The sequence below is a fragment of the Ochotona curzoniae genome, unplaced genomic scaffold (genome assembly GCF_017591425.1).
Source record: "Ochotona curzoniae isolate NIBS_2020 unplaced genomic scaffold, NIBS_Ocur_1.0 contig_1274, whole genome shotgun sequence".
Classification (NCBI taxonomy): Eukaryota; Metazoa; Chordata; class Mammalia; order Lagomorpha; family Ochotonidae; genus Ochotona; species Ochotona curzoniae.
Window position 1 is genome coordinate 9,284,612 of NW_024465023.1, and position 22,301 is coordinate 9,306,912.

Genomic DNA, 22,301 nt, shown 5'->3' on the forward strand with positions numbered 1-22,301 from the left:
ACCTATTTCTGGCCCTACCACCACCGAGTCTCCTCTGCAGCCCTGAGATTCCTGGAAAAACCCTATTACTGGTCCCCCATCTTCCTAGCATAGGAAACCCTCCTTTTGAACTCCTTTCCATGGCTCTCCTATCTCCTTGGAGATCCACATCTTCGGACACCACCCACTGCCCAGTGCCCCAAGGATTTCCCTTCACCCGCTCCTCCAACCCTATATTCAGCACTTTTGGGAGTTCCTCCCACTTCTAGCACCCTTCAGGTCCCCCCAGGGCCCCCCTCCCCAGATTCCTGCCTCTGACAGCAGTCTTTAAATATGCAAACTCCACCCACCCTCCCAGAATCCTTTGCACACGGAAGGCCAACTGGTCTCCCATTGCCCCCACCTTTGCTGTGACGTCTGTGTCTGTGACTGACGTGGCCTCCTCTTGTGCTGTGCTTGGCATATGTGGTCCTTGTTCATCGTGCCGCCTGTGGTGATGTGTGCAGTGATGCTGTTTGTGTGGTCTGCACCTTCCTCCCCATCTCCACTCCTTGCCTGGACCTCTCCCCTATCCCTCAGCGGCTCTGAACCCCAAGAAAAGAGTCAGGAAGCAAAATAAACAAGCAAAGGCCCAGCAGAATTCTGTGCTTCTTGGTGAAGAGAGAGGGGAGTCCTTGAACGGCGGGGGACACACAAAGGGGACCCCCACATCCATATGGGGTGCTGGGGACCCCCAAATCCAGTGGAAGACACATCAGGCACAAATTCCAGAGAGCTTCGGAGTTAAATCCCTGCCACAAATCCCAGCCAAAGGAGATGGAGGTGCTCCCCCAAATTTATAAGTATCCCCAAAGCCAAGAGCGAAACAAATTACGGAGGAGGCAGGGGTCTCAGTCTTTGGGGGATCCCCCAATTCCAGACAAACTGGAAGAGCACATTGGGGACCCCCTCATCTCCCAGGGTTGGGGATGGGGGGGATCCTGAGGCAGTATATCAAGGCAAAGGAACATTGATTGGTTGCTGGGTGAGCAGGACTCCTTGGCGTGGCAGCTGATTGGCCCCTGCTGGCTGAGGGTGGGGCTAAGGCACAAGGCGGGCTGCACTGAGGAGGCAGGCAGGCAATTCATCGGCCTGGGTGCGGTGCAAGGAGGGTTCGGAGGCACTCCGCTCAATCTTGGGGAGTGACCGCTGTAGCAGCTCAATCGTGGCCAGGATCTGGGGGCAAGGAGAAGTGTCTGAAGTCCTGTGGGCACCCTAATACCCCCAGGCCCCAAGCCAATGGGAACACACACACACACACAGAGCCCGGATACCCCTGAGGCTTGAGCATGATTCAGAACCACGTGTACCTCCATCACAGCCTTCCTCCATCACAAAGCCCCCAGGCGACCTTTACCCCAGCTCACCTGGGGGAAGAGGGGCCGCTCCTCACGCTGGAACTTGAGGCAGTCAGACAGCAGGCGCCGCATGGCCTTGGGGCAGTTGCTGGAGATTTTGCTGAGGTCAGGGGACAGGTAGCCTCGGCCTACCATAAAGATGATCTGGGCGGGAGGGGGGACAACAGCCATGAGGTGATTTGGTGTCCACTTGGGTGACTGTATCTATGTGTATTCTTGAAGGACACAGGGACTAATTCCAGTGAAATGAAGTTTCTAGGCTAAGGCACTTGGGCGGGGGGGGGGGGGGGGAGAGGGGAGGATTTTGAGTACCCAGGGGACCTGGGGACTGGGGACTTTAGGGTGTTGGAAAGCCTAAAGGGATTCAGAGGTTTTGGGGCTTTGTGGATGCAGGACATGGTTGGAGAAGGAGGGGAGCAGGAGAGGTGCCTGAGTATAGGAGACCCAGAGGATTCATAAAAAGATGTCTGGAGGATTCTAGGAGTTTCCCTCTCTTGGGAAACATGAGGTTCCTGGGAGAGTTTGCTGTTTGTGGTCTGTGCAAAGGAAGTGGGGACCATGCATCAGGTGCATGGCTCACCTGGTCACGGCTGCCAATGTGGCTGTAAGGCAGTGAGCCGGTCATGAGTTCGTAGAGCACAACCCCGTAGGCGTAGACATCTGACTGGAAACTGTAGGGGTTCGGGTCCTGCATGCGGATCACCTCAGCCGCCTTCAATAGGCCAGACCAGACAGGCAGCGTGCGAGTCAGCAAGTGGCTGGCTTGTGGTCCCAGATGCCACAAGCCACAGCACATACAACTCAAGGTCACCCGGATGAGGGAGAATGTGAGTCATTCGGACCTCCATGGCCACTATAGGCATCCCTCCTTGACCTGTGTATCCCAAAACAGGAGCCCTTTCCCCTTCCGGGCCCCTAACTAGCTGGGCCAAACTCACCATCCAAAGCACAGAGCCTGAGGGCTGCTCCAAGGGCTGGGCCCCACTCCACCGTGTCTTCACAGTGGCCAAGCCAAAGTCACCAATCTTCACTGTGAGCCCCTCATGTAGGAAGATATCTGCCAGGGTCAAGGGCCACTACAGGGACTCCTAATAGCCATGACACTGCTCATCCTGCCTGGGCAGCAAGGGAGATCACATCAGTGCTCCCATGCATTGTGCCTCTGGACCAGACCACAAGCCTCTCAAGGTCACATAAACCATCTGCAGCATTGACCTGACAAGGAAGCGCCAAGGAATGCCTTCCACATGTGGCTCCTCTGTGGGTTGGCCAACAAGGTCCCTCAAATGACATAGAAACCTGTCATGCCCTGGTCAGAACTCTATCATGCCCTCCACGATTTACACACCTGTGACCCTGACTAGAGTCCTCAACAACAGCACTTGATCCATCAGCACTTAACTCCTGGCCAACGGAGGCCCCCCGCCCCACTCCGAAAACCTGCTCAACAGCCAGTAGGCATCTGGCATGGGTCCCTCCCTCTTCACCCCTGGAACACCACCCTGGTAGGAACCATCCCTCTAAGCCTTCATCTTGTGTGATGCCCCCATCCCAATTCCCACACAGAAAACAGGTGGATACTGTTAGACTTGAGGTCCCGGTGGATGATGTTCTTGGCATGGAGGTAGCTGTGTGGGCAGAGGCAGCAGGTGTTGAGTTGGCTGGGGGCTCCTGTAACATCTCTTTTCCCTCCCCATTCCAAACCCCAAGAGACTCACTCCATGCCCTGGGCAGTCTGCCGAGCCACGTCGATGAGTTGGACCATGTCAAAGCGTGTGTCAGCCACATGGAGGTGATGGTAGAGGCTGGAGCCCTCACACCATTGGGTGATGATGGCAAAGCCTGGGCGGGTCATGAAGCCCATGAACAGCAAAATGTTGACATGCCGGGTCTTCCTGTGGGCGGGGAGGGTGGTGTTGGGCATGGGGAGTAAAACTAGCTATTATCATGCACTTCACCAAGAACATCAGGAATGGCAATGCAGCTGCCTGTTACTGTCTTTTATTAATTCCATTTCACCTTGTCTTAGGGCACTCAGGACCAGATGACTGCCAGCTTCCACCATTGTGACATGTGTTTCCTGGGCTATATGTTTCTCTGCTGGGGACTTGTGCCCTGAGCTTCCTCACCCGAGTCTCCTAAGCAAAGCAGGAGGGAGGGAGTTATTAGTCCCACTCCCTTGCCTACTGCCAGCATCTCCAACCATTAACATCCTCTACCTCTCTGCCTCATACTAGTACCAGGGCCTGTGGCCAACCCACTTCACTGAAACACCAACACTGAACTAAACGCACAGTGCCTATACTGATGACCTGGCAATTACAGCCTGTTAGTCACCAGGAAAGCCTCTGGGATGGAGTGTGGGATCCGGACTCTTGTTACATCCTGAGTTCACATCTGTACTTCACCCAGTTACTGCACAGCCTTAAGAAAGACATTTGCCTTCTTGGGGTCTCAAGTGAGATCCGGTGGAGCAGGGAACAAACAACCTGAAAGGTGCTTAGAGCAGTGCTGGACCTCACTCTCCAGGGGTGGGGCCTGTTCTGTCACAGCACGCTCAGCCCATGCTTGGGACACCAGTATTACATAGTGTAGTGCCAGTCAGAGTCCCAGGCCCTTCACTTCAATCCAGCTTACTGCTAATACACACCCTGAGAGGCAGCAGATGATGGTTTAAATAACATGTGGACCCTTGCCACCCACATGGGAGACTGGGAATGAAGTCTGAACTCCTGGCTTCGGCCTGGACAAGCCCTGGCTATTGCAAACATTTGAGGAAGTAAGCTAGTAGATGCAGGTTAAGCCTCTGCTTACAGCACCACCATTCTCATCATACCTCTCTCCATCAGAGAAGATGACAGAGCACGTGAGGATTCCTAACAATGACTAAGATTATGGCTAAACAAGAGCAGCACTGAACAGCGTTCAAATCATTGCCATCTCATAGACAGGAACCGAGAATAAGAGTTTCCTACTGTGACATGCATGCATTATGAAGATCAACATTAAGATCACACAAGTCATGATGATGACACAAGACTCTGGGATATCACCAACCCCACAGGGCCAAGGGGAAAAGCCTATGTTTATAGCCCTAGCAGTGATGGGGATGGTACAGTAGGGCCCCCACATTATATGGGAATTTGGGCCTATGCTACATAGACACCATAGCGGTAAAAAAGGGACCACCCGGGCTTCTCAGCATGAAGGAATCAGTAGTAGTAATCACATATTCATTATGGCAATCATGATACTAGACAACAATTAGATTATGAGTAGGATGCTAACGATAAGTGTTTTCCAGATACGACTCAGGTTAAGCAACAGCGAGAACACAGCATAATAATGTTCCATTAATGATACGGTCCAAGCTAGCAGAGAGAAAGACAGGCTCCTCATGCCAGTGCCCATAACACTGCAAGTCATGGTCCCTACCTGAGCCCTGGTCATAGCAGGCAAATGGCAAGACCCGCATTTTGGAGACAGGGCCACTATTTCCTATAAGCATTCACTGAAACACACACACAAGCACTGGGAGGGGTCTCCTAGACAGATCCAGGTGGTGCTGGGAGGGAGGGCAAGATAGGAAATCGACTTCCAGCCAGGCTTGGAACACAACCCAAATGCCCATCCTGTTCAGGCAGACCCCTGAGCGTGGCTTTCACCCAGAGATGCTCAGCTGCGCCACACATACGTACTCAGTGCACATGTGCAACCTCACCTGAGCACCTGCATCTCATTCTTGAAGGCCTGGGCCTGCTCAGCTGTGGGCTGGGCCACCTTGAGCACCTTCACAGCCACGTCGCCGTGCCACCGGCCACGGAACACGGTGCCAAATGAGCCTGTCCCGATCCTCTTCAGCAGCTGCACCTCACTGGGGGGCACCTCCCAGTAATATCCTGAGTCCCGGTACCCCAGGTTCTTCTGTGGGCCAGACAGGTGGCATGTGAAGGGCCTGGGGCCTGCCCACCTCCCACCGCCCTCAGCCTGCACTGCCCTCCAAAGCTTCCTCCTTGAGCGTACCACTTTCTTCTTGTCATCAGCTGTGGACTTCCGCTCCCGCTGCTCAGATGGTGACTTGGAATGTGGGGACTTCCTCCCCGAAGACACACTGGCTGGGCTGGGGCTCCCCCGAGGAGCTCCATCACCGCCACCTCTACTACCAACAGCTACAGTGATGGAGAGCATGTGAGTGGAGGCAGGCAGGGTGGAGGCGGGGAGTGGGGGTGAGGGCAGGGTACGGGTTTGAGGGGCTCACCATCAGTGCCGAAACTCTGAGCAGTGAGCTGGAAGAAGAGGGATAGGGGTCAAAGCGAGGATGTGGAGGCCAAGAGGAATGGCTCTCCCCTCTGCCCAGTGTGCCCTGGGCACCCACCTGCATAAGGCTGGAGTCCGTGGGGGCGGTGGTGCTGACCATATGGACGTTGGGAGTGGATGTGGAGCGGATGCGCTGGAGGGGGGCGTTGGCTGGGACAGGGAAGGGGAAATGCCCTGGATCCCGGTGCTGGGTGCAGGAGCTGATGGGGGAAAGGTTGTGAGATCCCTGGCGAATCGATCAGAAGACCAAGAGAGCCCCCTCCGCCAGCAGAAAACGCCCGTAGCTCGTAGCAACAATGCATTTGTTCAAGAGACATTTATTGAGTGCCTGTTGTATGCCAGACACCGTCCCAGGAGGTGCAAGGAAAAACCATACACAGGCCGCGTGAAAGGTCTTGCCCTTGCGGGGGCAGAGATTGCAGGAGAGGCAGACACAAAAGACAAAGAAATACATGCTCTGCCGCTCCACTGGCAGATTCACAAAAGGGAAAGAAAATAGAGAGGAAGGGCAGACAGAAAGCGTCTCTGGTGGGGAGGAGGGGTGCGGAGCCAAGGCCAGCAAGCCGCAGGGAGAACAGGGAGAAGGGTGACACTGTGTAAGTATATATTAGGCACGTTCTATTAGACAAATACTAGACAAGCGCTATTCAAACAGGCTGTGAATTACATAACATGCGTTATCTATATCAAAGTAGCAATGTTTAAATCTACTCATATTATAATGTTACATGTTGCACATGTTACACATAGGATATGCCCGTCACACGCATCATAATGTTACAAAAATATCTCTTAACGGTCACCATCCTAAAATAAAATTCAAAGGTAATACAGCTACATACAACCATAATTTAAAAATACTGTAATATCCTCACCTTACCTCTTCATATAAAAATGCATGGTGTTTGACATTATATAAAAATATGATATAGCACAACACATGATACAGTGACATAAATATGCCATATAAATATATGCACATTACAAATTAGAGTAATAGTATATTTTAACAGAGCCATGTTACTATATTATAACGCTTCATATCAAATAGCAATGGGTAAAAGGGAAGGAACTTATGATAAGATAATAGGTATTTTGAAATGGAAAGGCTTGCACATAGTTATACTGGTGGGACAATTAACGGTGTGCTTTAATGCTTACAAATACTTACAATGAATAATAACAAGAATTGAACACTTATTCTAGGCCAGCTCCCATTCTAATCACTGGGCCTAGCTTTAATTCACTGAATCCTCACTAAAACCCTATGTGGTGGAGATGATCATGGTCCCCACTTCACAGATAGGAAAACTGAGACCCAGAAAGACTGGGTGATTCGCCCAAGGTCATGCAGCTCCACGCCTCACACATGTGGGTGCCCAGCAGCTGCTTGTCAAGTAAACAAGGAAACCAAGTATGGCTTGTGGGAGACCAGGGCCCCCACACCTGCTTCTCCTCTAGTAGCCCTTTAGCTCAGGCATCCCTACCTGGGAGCCTGGGGGGTGAGCGGCTCATTCATGGGGCGGCTGGAGGGAGCCTCATGCTGCCGGGAACCTCCAGACAAATCCTGGACACTGTGGTAGAACCTTGAGGGCATTCGGGGCATAAAGCAAGGAGACGTGTGGGTGAGCTGTCTGGGGCCTGCTGGCCTTTGCCACCCCCACCCACCCTGGGGGAGCCAGGCTCACTGTCGGCGGTTGGTGTTCATATCCACGCAGACTGTGGGCACCTTGGAGGAACAATGCTGGTGGAACTTGTAGCCACAGGTTTGGCAGCGAAAACCATGAAACAGAAACTTAAGGCAGAAGTCGCAGAATGCCAGGCTGAAGAACGTCTTCCGGACCTGCCACCATCGCAGCCCAACAAGGGAAAGCTGAGGCCGGCTCAAGGGTCCTTCCACACTCCCGCAACCACACCCGCAGCTGCCCTGCTCTCCCTTTCCCTCACCCACCCACTGCAGCCTTGGCACTCACAAAATTGTGCATGGTCAGCGGCACATCTTCAAGGACCTCAACAATGAGCTCTTCGCCATCAAGGGGGGCGATGGCCGTGTCCCAGGCAGTGACTGTCTTTCGCCTGCAGATGGCATGGAAGGGAATGAGTGACAATGTGGACAGGAGCCAGGAGGAAGCAGGTACCCACTCCCCCCACCCCCATCAACACCACCACTATCAAAGGCCTTAAGCCTGCCATCCATGGAGTAATATGTGGCATGTTTAATTCCCATCACACCAGCTCTTAGGACGTCCTCACCATCCTAGGCCTCCATTTTACAGCTTGGGAGGACACACTCAGAGGCCTCCAGGGACTTGCCCAAGGCCACAGGAAAAAGGAGTCACAGGACTGCTTGAAGAGTTCAGCTCCTCACCACCAGATAAGGCGACAATGAGATCAAGCAACTAACTACATCTTGGTGGTACTCAAGCAGCCCTTGAAAAGGGGGGCTGGGTGAAAGCCCCAAGACAAAGAAGACACACTGTGGAGGGTGAATAAAAAAAGAACAAAAGCAGCTGAAGCATGAAGACAGAGTAAGCAAGCGGGGAGCTCCCAAACAGAGGAAAGAGCAGGTCAGAAAGGGCCCTGGTCAGTAGAGGAGGACGGTGAGAACTGACAATGCAGTGACAACGCTGAAAGAATCGGACACAAGAACTCAGGGAGGAAGTGATGGAGCAGAGGCAACGAACTGTAGAACCAGAATGGAAGATGCCATGGGAGAAGGAAGAGGGCAGGGGAAGCAGGGGCTGGGCACAGGGCTGCCATACTTACCCCTTGATGAGTCGGTAGACGACACAGCAGTCCTGATTGAGCCCGCGCACTTTGAGGGCCTTGTCCAGAGAGTCGTAGACGCTCATGCCATCGCGGACAGTTACCTGTGTGTGCGTGCGCACGCACGTGTGCATGTGTGGATGTGTGTGGGCACACAGAAGTGGGTATCCTCCACACCCAACAGGTGTGTCAACGCTCTAAAGATCCCCGACTCCATGCACCACTATCCCCAACCCCTTAGCAGCCCCTCCCAATTGCAGAGTTAAAACTGGGTTCAACCCTGTCCCCTCTCGCTCCCATGACTCACCACCGTGCGTTGCTTGTTGGGCAGGTACACTTTGACGGTGCCCACTGCCCGGGACGGTTCAGCCCCATTGGCAGGGGGCCCTCGTGGTGGCTCCATGGAGCCTAAGAATTTGTCAAGACGGGTTGGGGTGGTGCTGGGCAGGTGCCATGAAGGCTCCTAGGAGAGAAGGCAGACAAAGGAAGAATTCAGAGGTCCGATAACGACAGCCTGAAGGCAAAGTGACCAGGAGGCAACAATCCAAGCCTGGAAGCCCATTCCTCTCTGCGCTCTCATTCCCACACAACAGCTGGAAGGGGGAGGGGAGCCCATGAATACCACAACCCCATTCAATCCTTCCTCTGCTCGGCCTCTCCCGGTATGCCAAGGCCTCAGGTTCACTGTCTAGGTTCAAGAGGGAAGAGCTAGGAGGCAGGGAAGGGCAGGGAAGGGCAAGGAATGGCAGGGAACAGCAGGGAAAGCGACACACACCATCCCGGAGCACACAGAGTCCACAGGCTTCTGGGCTAGTGACTAATGGAGAAGCCAGCCCACACTGCACTGGGGGCGGGGGCGTCAAGGACACATGGGCATGAACAGGTTGTTCTGGCTTGTTGATGGAGAGATAGGGGGAGGGGCGACAAGGGGTTTGTTAGCAGACACTCCGGCGACTGAGGAAGTGAAGTTCATGGCATCGCCGTCAATTGGGAAAGGGGGAACGTGCAGCTTGCGCCAAAACCGTGTTGACAAAGGACACTGTGGGTCTCCCTAAACACTGGCATCCCAGATACTGCTTCGGGGCGGGGGGGGGGGGCTGGGGGAGGTGGTAAAAGAAGTCACCAGACCGTGACCAGGAGTTCACAGCAGGTCACCACAGACATTATGCCGAATGGAGACAAAATAGTGGCTACTGCAGACTGCACTGGAGGCAGGCGAGATCTTAGGGGCCAGCCGACTTCGCACCAAATGCATGTGGTAATGGTGGGCGTACCACACGTTGTTACCAGGAAAGGGAAAGGAAAGGCAATGGCGTGAAGGTGAAAAAAAAAAAAAATGGAGGTAAGGCGGATGTGAGGAGGCTCCAAAGTTCTCCCGAGAGCTAATGAGGGGTCACAGACATAGGACTGATGTTAACTGAGTGGGGGATCACGCAAGCAGGTTGGGGAGGGCTAAAGGAAGGGAAATGGAGGGGGGCACTCCTCGATACCCCCTAGGGGGTCTGGCGGGGAGTGAGCCGCACTCCTTGGAACTGGTAACAAAAGATCACGAGAAACTTTCAGAGGTTTAAGACACAAACCGATTTTAGGTACCCCAGCCCCCGACCCCACTCGGCCTCGTCCCGCCTCCTGAAGAGTTTGGGGATGTGCGCAGGCGCGTTGCCACTCGCGGCGGACGAAACCATCACCGCAGCCTTGTCCGCCTATTCCTGTCTACGCACCCCACCCCCGCTGCCTGCGATGGTCTCGCCCCGGGTCAAACCACTCCTCCGGTTCCGGGAGTGGGGCGCCGAGACCCAGGCGCAGTCATCCTGGGGCTGAGTTTTCGTTCTGGGCTCCCTGCCCGTGTCTGGCGGCCGCTCCAACAACCGATCCCTGTCGGACCCGCCCTCACCTGTCACGCCGCTACAGCCGCCGCCGCCTCCATCTTGGGCCTGTCTTCTCGTTTCCTCACACATTCCGCCTCCACAGTCCCCTCGGATTTTCGCCATTGGCTGTGCGGGACTCAACCCTCTATCCTAATTGGATGAGCGTCACGCCTGTCAAAGTCAGGACCGACGGAATGTGGGTCGTGTTCCGGATTAGGAGGGGCTGCTAGAAACGTCAGGGTCTGGGGCAAATTCAAGCTAACTAACGCGCGCAGGCGCAGTTGGGGGTCAGGACTGCGTGCCCAGGGCTTTAACCCCAAGGTTGCCAGGGAGGAATAAAGCCACAGTTTTTCTCGGTCCTTTGGGGCAGACTTTAGAGGTTTAAGAATATGGGTGAGGAAATACTTAAGTAATCTGTTTAGGCCAATACAGTAAACACCCTTTTAGGATTTTGCAATGTGTCAGTTTTACCGTCTTTGAAATGGGCTCAGGTCAGACCAAATGACCTAAGACGCTTAGGAGCTCTGGGAAACTAGTTCCAGCTAGGATCCTTTGATAACAGCAGGGGTGTAGGGTGAGTGTGGCTGGAGATTTGGCCCTTGGAGGGACGACCTGCTGTTTTGGGAAACTTAAAGACTCACAGAGTCATACGTGACTGGGAAGGTCCCTTACCCCTTTGACACCATTTTAAGCATGGAGCATCTCCTTGTGAAAACTCTGAAAGAGTTTCCTACTTGACATGTATATCATTCTTTACCAAAGCTTCATGGGTCCCTTGAGGGTTTGTCAATCCCGGAATGTTTTCCTTCAGGGTCTGGGAACCATCTCTTCAACATGTAAACACCCAAGAAACAGCATCGTTATCTCTTTGTCTCTCTGGTCTACGTGTCTGGCTCCAGATTGTCGCCTGCTTGTTCCAAGCAGGAGTTCGAGGCTGGCTTCAAATAAAACGGATAAGCTGAAGCAGATGGCCACCCTACAGACCAAGTGACTGTGCGCCCAGCTGTGCTGTGAGGCTTTCTTGCTTGCTCCTGGCATTTGGAGAACACAAGTGTCGCAGGGCTGTAGCTGTCTCGCTCTATGGAAGGATGAGGTCTCTCTTTCCTGCCTTCGATATTTCTTGAGCTAATGATACACCTCCCAGTCTGCTTGAATATTTATTCAACACTAAATCATTACTCTTCTTCCCTACCTTTCTGGAGAAGATGCACTGGGTGGTAAGAATGTTTGCCTTCTAATCGATTCCTCCCCGAAGCAGGAATGCCCTTGACCTGACTACATCCTCGTATTTGGAGTTTGGACCCTCCGCGGTGAAATGTGAAAAGCAGAAAAAGGTTACTAGGTGAGGGGACCTTGACGCACTTCAGTATGGATTCACGGGCTGCTTCCTTCGCCTGTAGCAAACACAACTTCTGCTCCCTGGGCCATCCTAGAATTTCAATTTGTCCCTCCCCCATCTTCCTATCTAGATCTTTACAAGATGGACAAACACCTGAAACATCTCCGCCACAGCGGGCGTGTGAAATGATGTAGCTGCTTTGAAAGCAGAATGTCCACCCGAGACAGCGGTCCCGCCACGTCCCTGTGTGTGTGTACTCCACAGAAATGAGAACGTGTGTCCAACGGAGAGCTGCTAAATGTTCAGCAACCCACTGTCCTTGAAGAAAACAGCTCTGATCTGTCACAGTTGCCAATTAGGAAGTAAAGACTCCCCCTGTGGCTTGTTTCAAGCTACCAGTATGACACCATTAAATCAAAGACATGCAGAAGTGCTTGCAGCGAATTGGTCACAGCATGCTGTTGCCGCAGGAGCAGCTAGGAACTTGTATATAAATGTTCACATTAGCCCTGTTCGTATTAACCAAAGAAGTAAACAAACAAAATACCCACAAAGAGCCTACATGTCCAGCAAGAGAACTGACAGAGAAACACAACAGCGGCCTAACAGAATATTACTCAGCAACAAGAGAACTGACTTGATTGGAACAGCCAACGTGAGTCTCTTCAAGTTGAGTGAAAGAAGCCAGACCCAAGAAAACCTCTGTATGATTCCATTTGTGTGAAATTCCATACAAGGAAACACTATCGTGAAGGTAGCCACATTGCTTATAATCCTGGAGAAGAACAAGTGGAAAGGATATTGCTGGCGTTTGAATGTGGCTTGACCCCACCAAACCTTATGGTAAGATTTGGTTGCCCAAGGAGCGGTGGCACTTTCAAGAGTGATTAGTGTGTTGCCTTTGAGACTGAGTTAGTTCTGCTGGGATTGTAGTCACGTGCTCTCAGGTGGATTGTGGTAAAGCATCTGTGCTCTCCTGCCTTTTAGGCACACCCATCGCCCCTTCCCTCTCCAGGAGGCCCTCCTCTGGAGTCAAGCAGACAAGTCCCAGTTGCCATCTGTTGGGCTTTCTGGCCTTCAAAACAGTGAGCCAAGACAAATCTCTTTCTTTTTTTTTTTTTAAAGATTTATTTTTATTATTTTTTTATTGGAAAGGCGGATATACAGAGAGGAGAGACAGAGAGGAAGATCTTCCGTCCGATGATTCACTCCCCAAGTGAGCGCAACGGGCCGATACTATGCCGATCCGAAGCCAGGAGCCTCTTCCGGTCTTCCACACGGGTGCAGGTTCCCAAAACTTTGGGCCGTCCTCGGCTGCTTTCCCAGGCCACAGGCAGGGAGCTGGAAGGGAAGCGGGGCTGCCGGGATTAGAACCGGCGCCCATATGGGATCCCGGGCGTGCAAGGCAAGGACCTTAACCACTGCACCACCGCGCCAGGCCCGACAAATCTCTTTCTAAGTCCCCAGTTCCAGGTATTCAGTTAGAGCAACAGAAAACTAAGAGTGGCAGGAAGGCAGATTGGAGGTAACTGGAATCTTCTGTGTACATTTGTCAAAACGCCTTGAATTATAGTCTGAAAAATGGGTGTGTAGTATATGTAAAAGAATGCATGGCCAAAAAAAATGCCTTTATATATAATTGTAACCATTCTGATTTCTTACACATTCTTATTGGTTACAGAATTTAAAAACAAACATTTCTGTGGGGTTTGTTTGGCATAGTATTTCAGTGGCTGCTCGGGACACTCCCATCCTATCTGAGTGCCTGGATTTTGAGTCTCACCTCTGCTTCAAATCCCAGTTTCCTGCTAGCAGCATCTGGGGAAGCAGCAGGTGAGAGCTCAGATTCTTGGGTCCCTGGCTCATGGGGAACCCAGCTTGAGCTCTGCGTTACTAGTTATAGCTTGACCCAGCCCTGACTGTTATAGATATTCATTTAACCTGCCCACGGGAGACCTCTCTCCCTGCCCCTATTTGAATAATTGAAAATATTGAAAAGTTTAATAACAAGAAACAGGGCCCGGCATGGCAGCCTCGCAGTTTAAGTCCTCACCTTGCACGTGCTGGGATCCCATTGGGTGCCGGTTCTAATCCTGGCTGCTCCACTTCCCATTCAGCTCCTTACTTGTGGCCTGGGAAAGCAGTCGAGGATGGCCCAAAGCCTTGGGATCCTGCACCCACGTGGGAGACCTGGAAGAGCTCCTGGCTCCTGGCTTTGGAATGGCATAGCTCTGGTCCTTGCGGCCACTTGGGGAGTGAATCAACAGATGTAAGACCTTTTCTGTCTCTCCTCCTCTATATATCTGACTTTCCAATAAAAATAAATCTTTAAAACACACACACACACACACACACACACAAGAAATAAACAACAATTTCTCCTCTGAAAGTGAATCCCACTGCCAGGGCAGGAGTCACGGCAGCCGCAGGAGTGAGCTATAAGGCCGGAAGCAACCGAATGAGCCCAGTGAGGAATTCCAGAATGCTTCGATGTTATTGAAGCTGCTCTTTAAGCTTCCATTTTGGGGCAACGTTTGAAGACAGACTTCTGACTCCATTGTCCAATGTTTACAAAACGGGCAAAACCCTAACACAAACCCCTGGCAGCAGGATGGACGGGGTGAGGCAGGGTGCACGGTGTGCACACAAAGAGAATTCTGTTTCTCCCAAGGACTTCTGGGTTCTTCAGACCAGTTGCGACTGGGAGAAGTCTTTTAGACCCCTCAGCGTCTCCTGAAAGATATGAAGGCTTTAGAAAATGATTTTGTAATCATCATCATCATCACCATATTTTACACCATCAGATCTGTGTACTTAAAATTATAACTGGGACTAGCTGAATATGTTTTTCTGGCGTCCCCTTCACAATTATACAGCTAGAAACTTGTAAAGATTTTTTAAAGTAGCTCTTGTTTTTGATTATTGCTATTTTTCCATTTTTCCATTCTTAGGAACAGGTCTGTACATAAAAAAAAAAAAAAGCCTGAAATGTTCACCAAACTGCTGTTGTAATACTTACTACCCATTTTTCAGATAGGAAAACTGAGGCTTGGCCTGCCCTAACTAGAGGGACACATGAGAGAGTTCCTGTTTAATAAGGTGGAGGCGGGAGTATCTCCTTAAAGAATCTGACACCCTCCCCAGAAATGTGTCTGCGGGAGGACCTCCTCTCAAACATCCCCCCTCGCATTTTTCGGTCCCTGCCCCTGCTGCCAGGTGAGATGATCCGGCGTATACTTTTGCCTAGGACCGCAGGCCTGACTCATGTCCTCAACGATTGGCTCCCTCAGTCAACTCAGCCAATTGCAGGGTCCTCTCTCGGCTGCAGGCTCCGACAGGCAGCTGGATTAACCAATGGCAACAAAAGGCGGGCTGTGCGGTGCGGACAGCATTCAGGGGCTCTGCTTCAGCTGTGCAAACATTAATGGGACCATTGCTGTGCAGAAAAGGTAGGCTTCTGAGCCTTCCCAGCCAGTGCGAGATGGTGTGGCTTTGAGATTTGCAAGAAAACAGCAATTTCAAGCTACATTTAAATTAGTGGCAATGGAGTTATAAGATTGTTTTGTCTGCAACCTTAAAAGCAGAGTATAAAAGTTTCCACCGCTGTATATTCCTTGAAGAGATTTTTAATGCAATCCTGAGTTCAGAAGTGTAGGAAATTTACAAGTGAACCTAACTATCAAGTTTAATTTTCCTCGTTAAGCGTCTTCCTTAGGATGTACTAAGTAGTCATTTGAACTTTCCATCCATACTTATGTTCCAAATTGAGGAAAAGCGCACGATTAAACAGGCAGAGTTCTATATCTTTGCATTTTTAAAGTTCACTGTACACAATATATGGCAACTCCTCTGTATCCATAAAATTCAATCGAAGTACAAATTTATATGTTTTCAAATTTCCAAATGCAAGGAGGTAATGAGTGGGGAGAATGATCCAAATAATAGTCTTATCATTTTATTAGCAAAGATTTGCTGCGGTGAGAAAGATCTTTGGCAACTATGACTGTTTCTTCATGATAAAGCTAAATTCAAGTATGAAAATATTTAATAATCAAGCAAAGGGAACATGAGAAGCAAAGCCTGGATTTGAGATGCCATTGACGATGACAAGCACCTCTAGCCTCTGGGAGGCATTGAAATTCATTATAGCCATCAATTGTTTTTAAATTGTAATTCTTTTTTAAAAAGGAGAAATAATTTCCCTGAAGCAGTGATTGCAAAATGTCTACTTTTGGTTTTGATCAGAAATATATTTTGTAAAAATTTCTCAAGGTTAATGTTTATTTCTTTTAAAAGAGATTTTCAAATACATATATCTATATTTATTTGGGAAGCAGTAAGAGAAACAGTCAAAGGTATTCCATTCATTGGTTCATTCTCCTAATGTCCACAGCAGTCAGGCTTGAGTCAAGTTGAAGGCCACAGCCAGGAAATCAATCCAGGTCTCACGTGGGTAGCCGAGAACCGAGTCCTTGAACTAGCACCTGTTGTGTCCCAGGGAGCACACCGGCAGGAAGCTGGGATCAGAAGTGGAACTGGAACCCAAAGCAGGCACTCCAATATCAGATGCAGGCATCCCAAGCGGCATCCGTTAGAAAACAATTGGTTGAGTAGTGCTGTCTGGAGCCTGCCAGCCATGGTCTCTGCCACCAGCGACGCCACTGTCACAGTCGCTGTGACCCATTACCAAGCATAAACCATTGTAGGGGCGCTTGGAGCAGCCGGGGTGCCAGACACGCTGACCAAAGTGTGATTAGTAGTCTAATATGAAGAATTAGAGAAACCTAGTAATGCTTTGGGCGTTTGAAAACATCACTTAGGAGTGCTACCCCAGAAAATCCAGAAATAGAGCTGCTTTGCCTAGAATTGGCAGAAATGAAAGAAAAATATGAAGCTGTTGTAGAAGAAAATAAAATACTGAAAAACAAAGCTTGCTCAGTGTGAACCATCTTAGAAGTGTGTTAAATAGGCTTCTCAGTTGAAAAGTTACTAAAATGGTTTTGTGTGACTTAGTTTGTGTAGTATATAACCTTTTGTAAAGAAATGCTATAGAACTTTTAACATGTTAAATTCACCTATTACACTTTGTTAAAAACACATCAATTAGAATCACCAATATAAACCTCAATATTTAAAAAGAAAAAAAATGTTTATTTGAAAAACGGAATGACAGAGAGTGGGAAAAGATTTTCCTTCTGCTTGTTCAATTTTCAAATGGCCCCCCAACAACCAGGAGCCAGGAACCCCATCCTGGTGGAGTCCTCATGGGTGGACAGGACCCAGTACTAGACCATCTCCTGTTGCTTCCCCAGGCACATTAGCAGGGAGCTGGATTGGAAGCAGAGTATCTGGGACTTGAATTGGAGTTCCAATACAGAATGATGGTGTTGCAAATAGTAGCACATGCACTTATATTTTTAAAATATTTTCTTTATTAGAAAGACAGGTTACACACAGAGACATGGAAAAACTAAATGGCCACACATCAGCTGGCACTGGACCAGACCAAAACCAGGAGCCAAGAGGGAGCCACTGCCCTCCCAGGCCACGAGTAGGGAGCTAGAAAGTAAATGGAGCAGCCAGGACGTGAACTGAACCTATATGGGTAGTGGCACTTGCAGGTGGAAAATTAGCCATTTGAGCCAAGGGCTTTATCTGTGTCTCCCATGTGGGTGCAGAGACACAAGCACTAGAGCCATCCTCCACTGCCTTTCCAGGTGTATCAGCAGGGAGCTGGATTGAAAGTGGAGCAGCTCAGATATGAACCAGTGCCTATATGGGATGCCTGTGCTGCAAGCAGTGCCTCAACCTGCTATGCCACAGTTCTGATCCTTTCATGACTATTTTAAAGTGCCCTCATATACATATATATTGTATAATGATACATCATCTTTCTCTACGGAAAATAATTTCTAATAATGTTTGTACTGCCCCGGTAAGTACTGTCTGAGGAACTCTATTGTGTAATTACCCAGAGTGCTCTACTACTTCGCCACTTGCTAGTTAGTGTATATGAGTATCCATCCGCCTGCCCTTCTATAACTAACTGCATGCTTCTGCACAAGTTGTTTGCTTTCTCACTGTCCTCAGTTGCCTCATCATTAAAACATTTTTAAGGTTTTATTTGAAAGGTACGTTGACAGAAATACACACACAGACATAACTCACACATCCACTGGTTCACTCCCCAAGTGGCCACAGCAGCCAGGGCTGGAGCAGGCCCAAATCAGGAGCCAGGAGCTCCATCCAGACCTCCCACATGGGTGGCAGGGACTGAGGTACTTGGACCATCCTCTGCTGCCCTCCAGGGGACATTGACTTTGGTAAGAAGCAGAAAGAGCAGAGAATTGAACCTGCTGCTGTCTCAAGAGGCAGCTCACCCACTGTGCAACACTACGAGTCTACTGTACTTTTTAAAAGTTCTTCCACCGTCCAGTTGTTCTAAGATTCCCTGAATGGTCGAGCTTAGGAAATGACACCTGAGCTGAAGGCGTCGGAAGTGGCCGCCTAAGCAGTTTCTTCCTGACCATCTATTTGCCCTCTTGTCTCTCTCCCCCTCATTGCATCAGGAGGAAAGCCAAGGAAAGTAAGAATTTCTTTTTCCCAAGTTGAGTCATAGAAACCAGAACCTACCCTCTTGCCATAAAACCTAAAAATATTGACTCTAACTTTCCCTTGCCTTTGTGTGTAAACTGACCATGAAGGAATTCTCAGATGTACTTTGTTTCATTGTGGATCTTAAGACCTTCATTCTAGAAGCTTTCCTACCCAGAAAAAAAGGACCACTGAATAGAAGAACCCAGAAAAATCTGGAAAGGCATTGTTGGATGTCTCCTGACTACAAGATCAGACCCTTTTTGTCTGATTATATTTCTTTTTTTTTAAGATTTATTTATTTTATTACAAAGTCAGATATACAAAGAGGAGAAGAGACAGAGAGGAAGGTCTTCCGTCCAATGATTCACTCCCCAAGTGACCGCAATGGCCAGTGCTGTGCCAATCCGAAGCCAGGAGCCAGGAGCCTCTTCCAGGTCTCCCACGTGGGTGCAGGGTCCCAAAGCTTTGGGCTGTCCTCGACTGCTTTCCCAGGCAACAAGCAGGGAGCTAGATGGGAAGTGGAGCCCATATGGGATCCCAGCGAGTTCAAGGTGAGGACTTTAGCCGCTAGGCCACACCGCCGGGCCCCTGATTACATTTCTACATGGCTTCTCATGATCTATTGAACTTAAGCTTTAAAAAATGCATAGTTCAGGGGCCCGGTGCGATAGCATAGTGGCTAAAGTCCTCACCTTGAACGTGCCAGGATCACATATGGGCACCAGTTTTAATCCCGGCAGCTCCACTTCCCATCCAGCTCCCTGCTTGTGGCCTGGGAAAGCAGTTGAGGCCGGCCCAGAACCTTGGGACCCTGCACCAGCATGCAAGACTGGAAGAGGCTCCTGGCTTCAGATTGTCTCAGCTCCAGCTGTTGCAGCCACTTGGGGAGTGAACCATTGGACGGAAGATCTTTGTCTCTCCTCCTCTCCATGTATCTGCCTTTCCAATAAAAATAAATACATCTTTTTTAAAAATGCATAGTTCAAGGTGGCTCTTCAGGTTTTCAATTTAAAGGCTTCAGTGTCCAATAAAACTGGAACCAAATAAATGTGTTCCATTTCTCTCTAGCTAGCCTGTCTTTCTGTTTGTGGGGAGGAAAGAGAACATACCTTTCTGCCCTTCTACAACTAATCGACAGAACTACTCCTCAGTGCCTGATGCAGGGTCAACGTGTAGCAATTGTTAGCTATTCCTGTTATTGTCTCAATTGATATGATTTAAATATCAAAGCAGTGCCTGCAATGTGGTGTAGTGGGTGAAGCTACATATGTAGTCCCAGCATCCCATGTGGTTATTGGTTCTGACTGCTCCACTTCTAATCCAGCCCCTGCACCCACATGGGAAAGTCAGAAGAAGCCCTGGCTCCTGGCTTCAGACAGGCCCAGTCTCAGATGTTGAGGCCATTTGGGGGTGGGGGGGTGAGCCAGCAGGTGGAAGATCTCTTTCTCTGTATCTCTTCCTTTGTCACTCTCTAACTCAGATTTCAAAGAAAAACAATTTTACAAATGTATTTATAGCAAACCATTGCATTGCATGCATTCTGCTTGCTATTTATGATAGAGCATGAAGGCATGGTTGTGGGGAGGGGACAGCATTGTGATGCAGCGTGCTGGGCCACCACCTGTGACATCAGCATTCCTATGTCGGTACTGATTCAAGCCCTGAAATGCTTCGCTGTTTCTGATCCAGCTCCCTACTGATGTGCCTGCAAAACCAGCAGCAAATGGCCCAGGTGTTTGAATTCTTGCTGCCCACATGGGAGATCTGAATAAAGTTCCTGGTTTCTGACTTTATCCTGGCCCTGGCTGTTTTAGCGATTTGGGAAATGAACCAATGGATGCAAGATCTGTTTCTCTCTGCCTCTCTCTCTTGCTATGTCACTCTGCTTTTCAAATAAATAAAATCTCTTTACAAAGTTATTTTGAAAGACTTGAACACAACAGGCCATCTTCTGCTTTCTCAAGCATATTATCAAGAAAATGTATCAGAAGCAGAGCAGGTAGGACTTGAACCATTCCTCATATGGGATTCTGATGTTGCAGGCAGCAGCATGACGCACACAACACCAGCCCTATAAAATAAAATCTTGGCCCCGTGTGCCACCCCCTCGGGAGCTGAATAGGCTGTGTTCCTCTAGGAATGTGACACAAAACCGGGTCATGGTAACAATCGCCACGTTTGCTTCCCAACTGAGCGCCCGCCAGCCCACCGCCCCCTGCCGCAGCAGCCTGCCAGCCCTCCCTCCGGGGTCAAGAACTTGCTGCCACCAGCACCATGCCCTACTCATATCCTGTGCAGAAGAAGGAGCTGTCTGACATCGCTCACCAGATTGTGGCCCCGGGCAAGGGCATCTTAGCTGCAGATGAGTCCACAAGTAGCATCGCCAAGAGGCTGCAGTCCATTGGCACGGAGAACACGGAGGAGAACCGGCGTTTCTACCGCCAGTTGCTGCTGACCGCTGACGACCGCATAAACCCCTGCATCGGGGGCGTCATCCTCTTCCACGAGACCTTCTACCAGAAGGCTGATGATGGGCGTCCCTTCCCGCAAGTGATCAAATCCAAGGGCGGTGTCATAGGCATCAAGGTGGACAAGGGCGTGGTACCCCTGGCAGGAACTAACGGTGAGACCACCACTGAAGGACTGGATGAGCTGTCGGAGCGCTGTGCCCAGTACAAGGCAGACGGAGCCGACTTTGCCAAGTGGCGTTGCGTGCTGAAGATCGGAAAACACACCCCCTCAGCCCTGGCCATCATGGAGAATGCCAACGTTCTGGCCCGTTATGCCAGCATCTGTCAGCAGAATGGCATTGTGCCCATCGTGGAGCCAGAAATCCTCCCCGACGGGGGCCATGACCTGAAGCACTGCCAGTATGTCACTGAGAAGGTGCTGGCCGCCGTGTACAAGGCTCTGAGCAACCACAACGTCTATCTGGAAGGCACCTTGCTGAAGCCCAATATGGTCACCCCAGGGTACACCTGCACCCAGAAGTATTCCCACGAGGAGATTGCAATGGCAACCGTCATGGCACTGCCCCGCACAGTGCCCCCTGCTGTGGCTGGAGTCATCTTCCTCTCTGGAGGCCAGAGTGAGGAGGAAGCGTCCATCAACCTCAATGCCATCAACAAGTGCCCCCTGCAGAAGCCATGGGCCCTGACCTTCTCCTACGGCCGTGCCCTGCAGGCCTCAGCTCTTAAGGCCTAGGGTGGGAAGAAGGAAAACCTGAACGCAGCCCAGGAGGAGTACACAAAGCGGGTCCTGGCCAACAGCCTTGCCTGTCAAGGAAAGTACACTCCGAGTGGCCAGGCCGGGGCTGCCGCAACCAAGCCCCTCTTCATCTCTAACCACGCCTACTAAGCCAAGGGTGTCCTCAGGTGGCCCCCAACCCAATACTCCAGGATCCCACCCCCTCCCTCCCAGCACACTCACTCTCAAAGAGGGTGGGGTTCCAAGCTGCATTTCCCATCACTCTTGCCTCCCTTGTGACTTTGGTGTGTGACGTTGTCTGTGTACCCTAACTCCATCGCTTTCTCCAGCCCACTGCCGATAAACAGCTGTTTAAGGGGAAAAATAAAATGAAATCATAAAAAAGAATGTGAAAGAATCTTAGCCATATTATGAACTGAGTATTTGTGTCCCCCCAAATTCATATGTGGAAGCTCGAATCCCCAGTGTAGCTCTATTTAAAGATGGGGCCTATAAAGAAGCCATTATGGTTTACTGAAGTCATAAGGGTTGTGCACTAATCCAATGCATTAATGCCCTCATAAAAAAAAGGATACCAGACAACTTGCCCACTGTCTGTCCACCTGCCCAAAGAGGTTGAATGAACCCAAAACTGAGATGTCAGCCACCTTCCAGGCCACTGAAGAGGCCTCAGAGTTTAACTTACCTCACCAAGCACCTGCAGCATACATTCCTGGCCTCTAGAAGCCTGAGAACCTAAGTGCTTCTGGCTTAAGACATGCAGCCTGTATGTTTTGTTCTGGCAGCCTGAGCAAAGACTCCTTCATCAAGGATGGGTTCTGCTAACGTCTT

At 50.3% G+C, this 22,301-nt stretch overlaps 2 protein-coding genes across 2 annotated transcripts; one reads left to right on the forward strand and one right to left on the reverse strand.

Annotated features, from left to right (window-relative positions):
• Positions 1-610: 610 nt before the first annotated feature.
• ARAF (A-Raf proto-oncogene, serine/threonine kinase) lies at positions 611-10,457 on the reverse strand. The gene is made up of 16 exons (XM_040999359.1): positions 10,354-10,457; positions 8,767-8,922; positions 8,460-8,563; positions 7,667-7,769; positions 7,382-7,536; positions 7,181-7,279; positions 5,752-5,893; positions 5,635-5,662; positions 5,400-5,545; positions 5,098-5,300; positions 3,095-3,271; positions 2,958-3,004; positions 2,315-2,433; positions 1,957-2,088; positions 1,386-1,520; positions 611-1,194 (listed from the first exon to the last, which is right to left on the reverse strand). Exons 2-16 carry the CDS (start codon positions 8,860-8,862, stop codon positions 1,060-1,062), a joined length of 1,821 nt encoding a protein of 606 aa, XP_040855293.1. The 5' UTR covers positions 8,863-8,922; positions 10,354-10,457; the 3' UTR covers positions 611-1,059.
• Positions 10,458-20,490: 10,033 nt separating this feature from the next.
• LOC121170501 (fructose-bisphosphate aldolase A-like) lies at positions 20,491-21,620 on the forward strand. The gene is given in 1 exon segment (XM_041001787.1): positions 20,491-21,620. A coding segment is annotated over 1 exon segment (1,083 nt). The 5' UTR covers positions 20,491-20,537.
• The last annotated feature ends 681 nt before the right edge of the window (positions 21,621-22,301 follow it).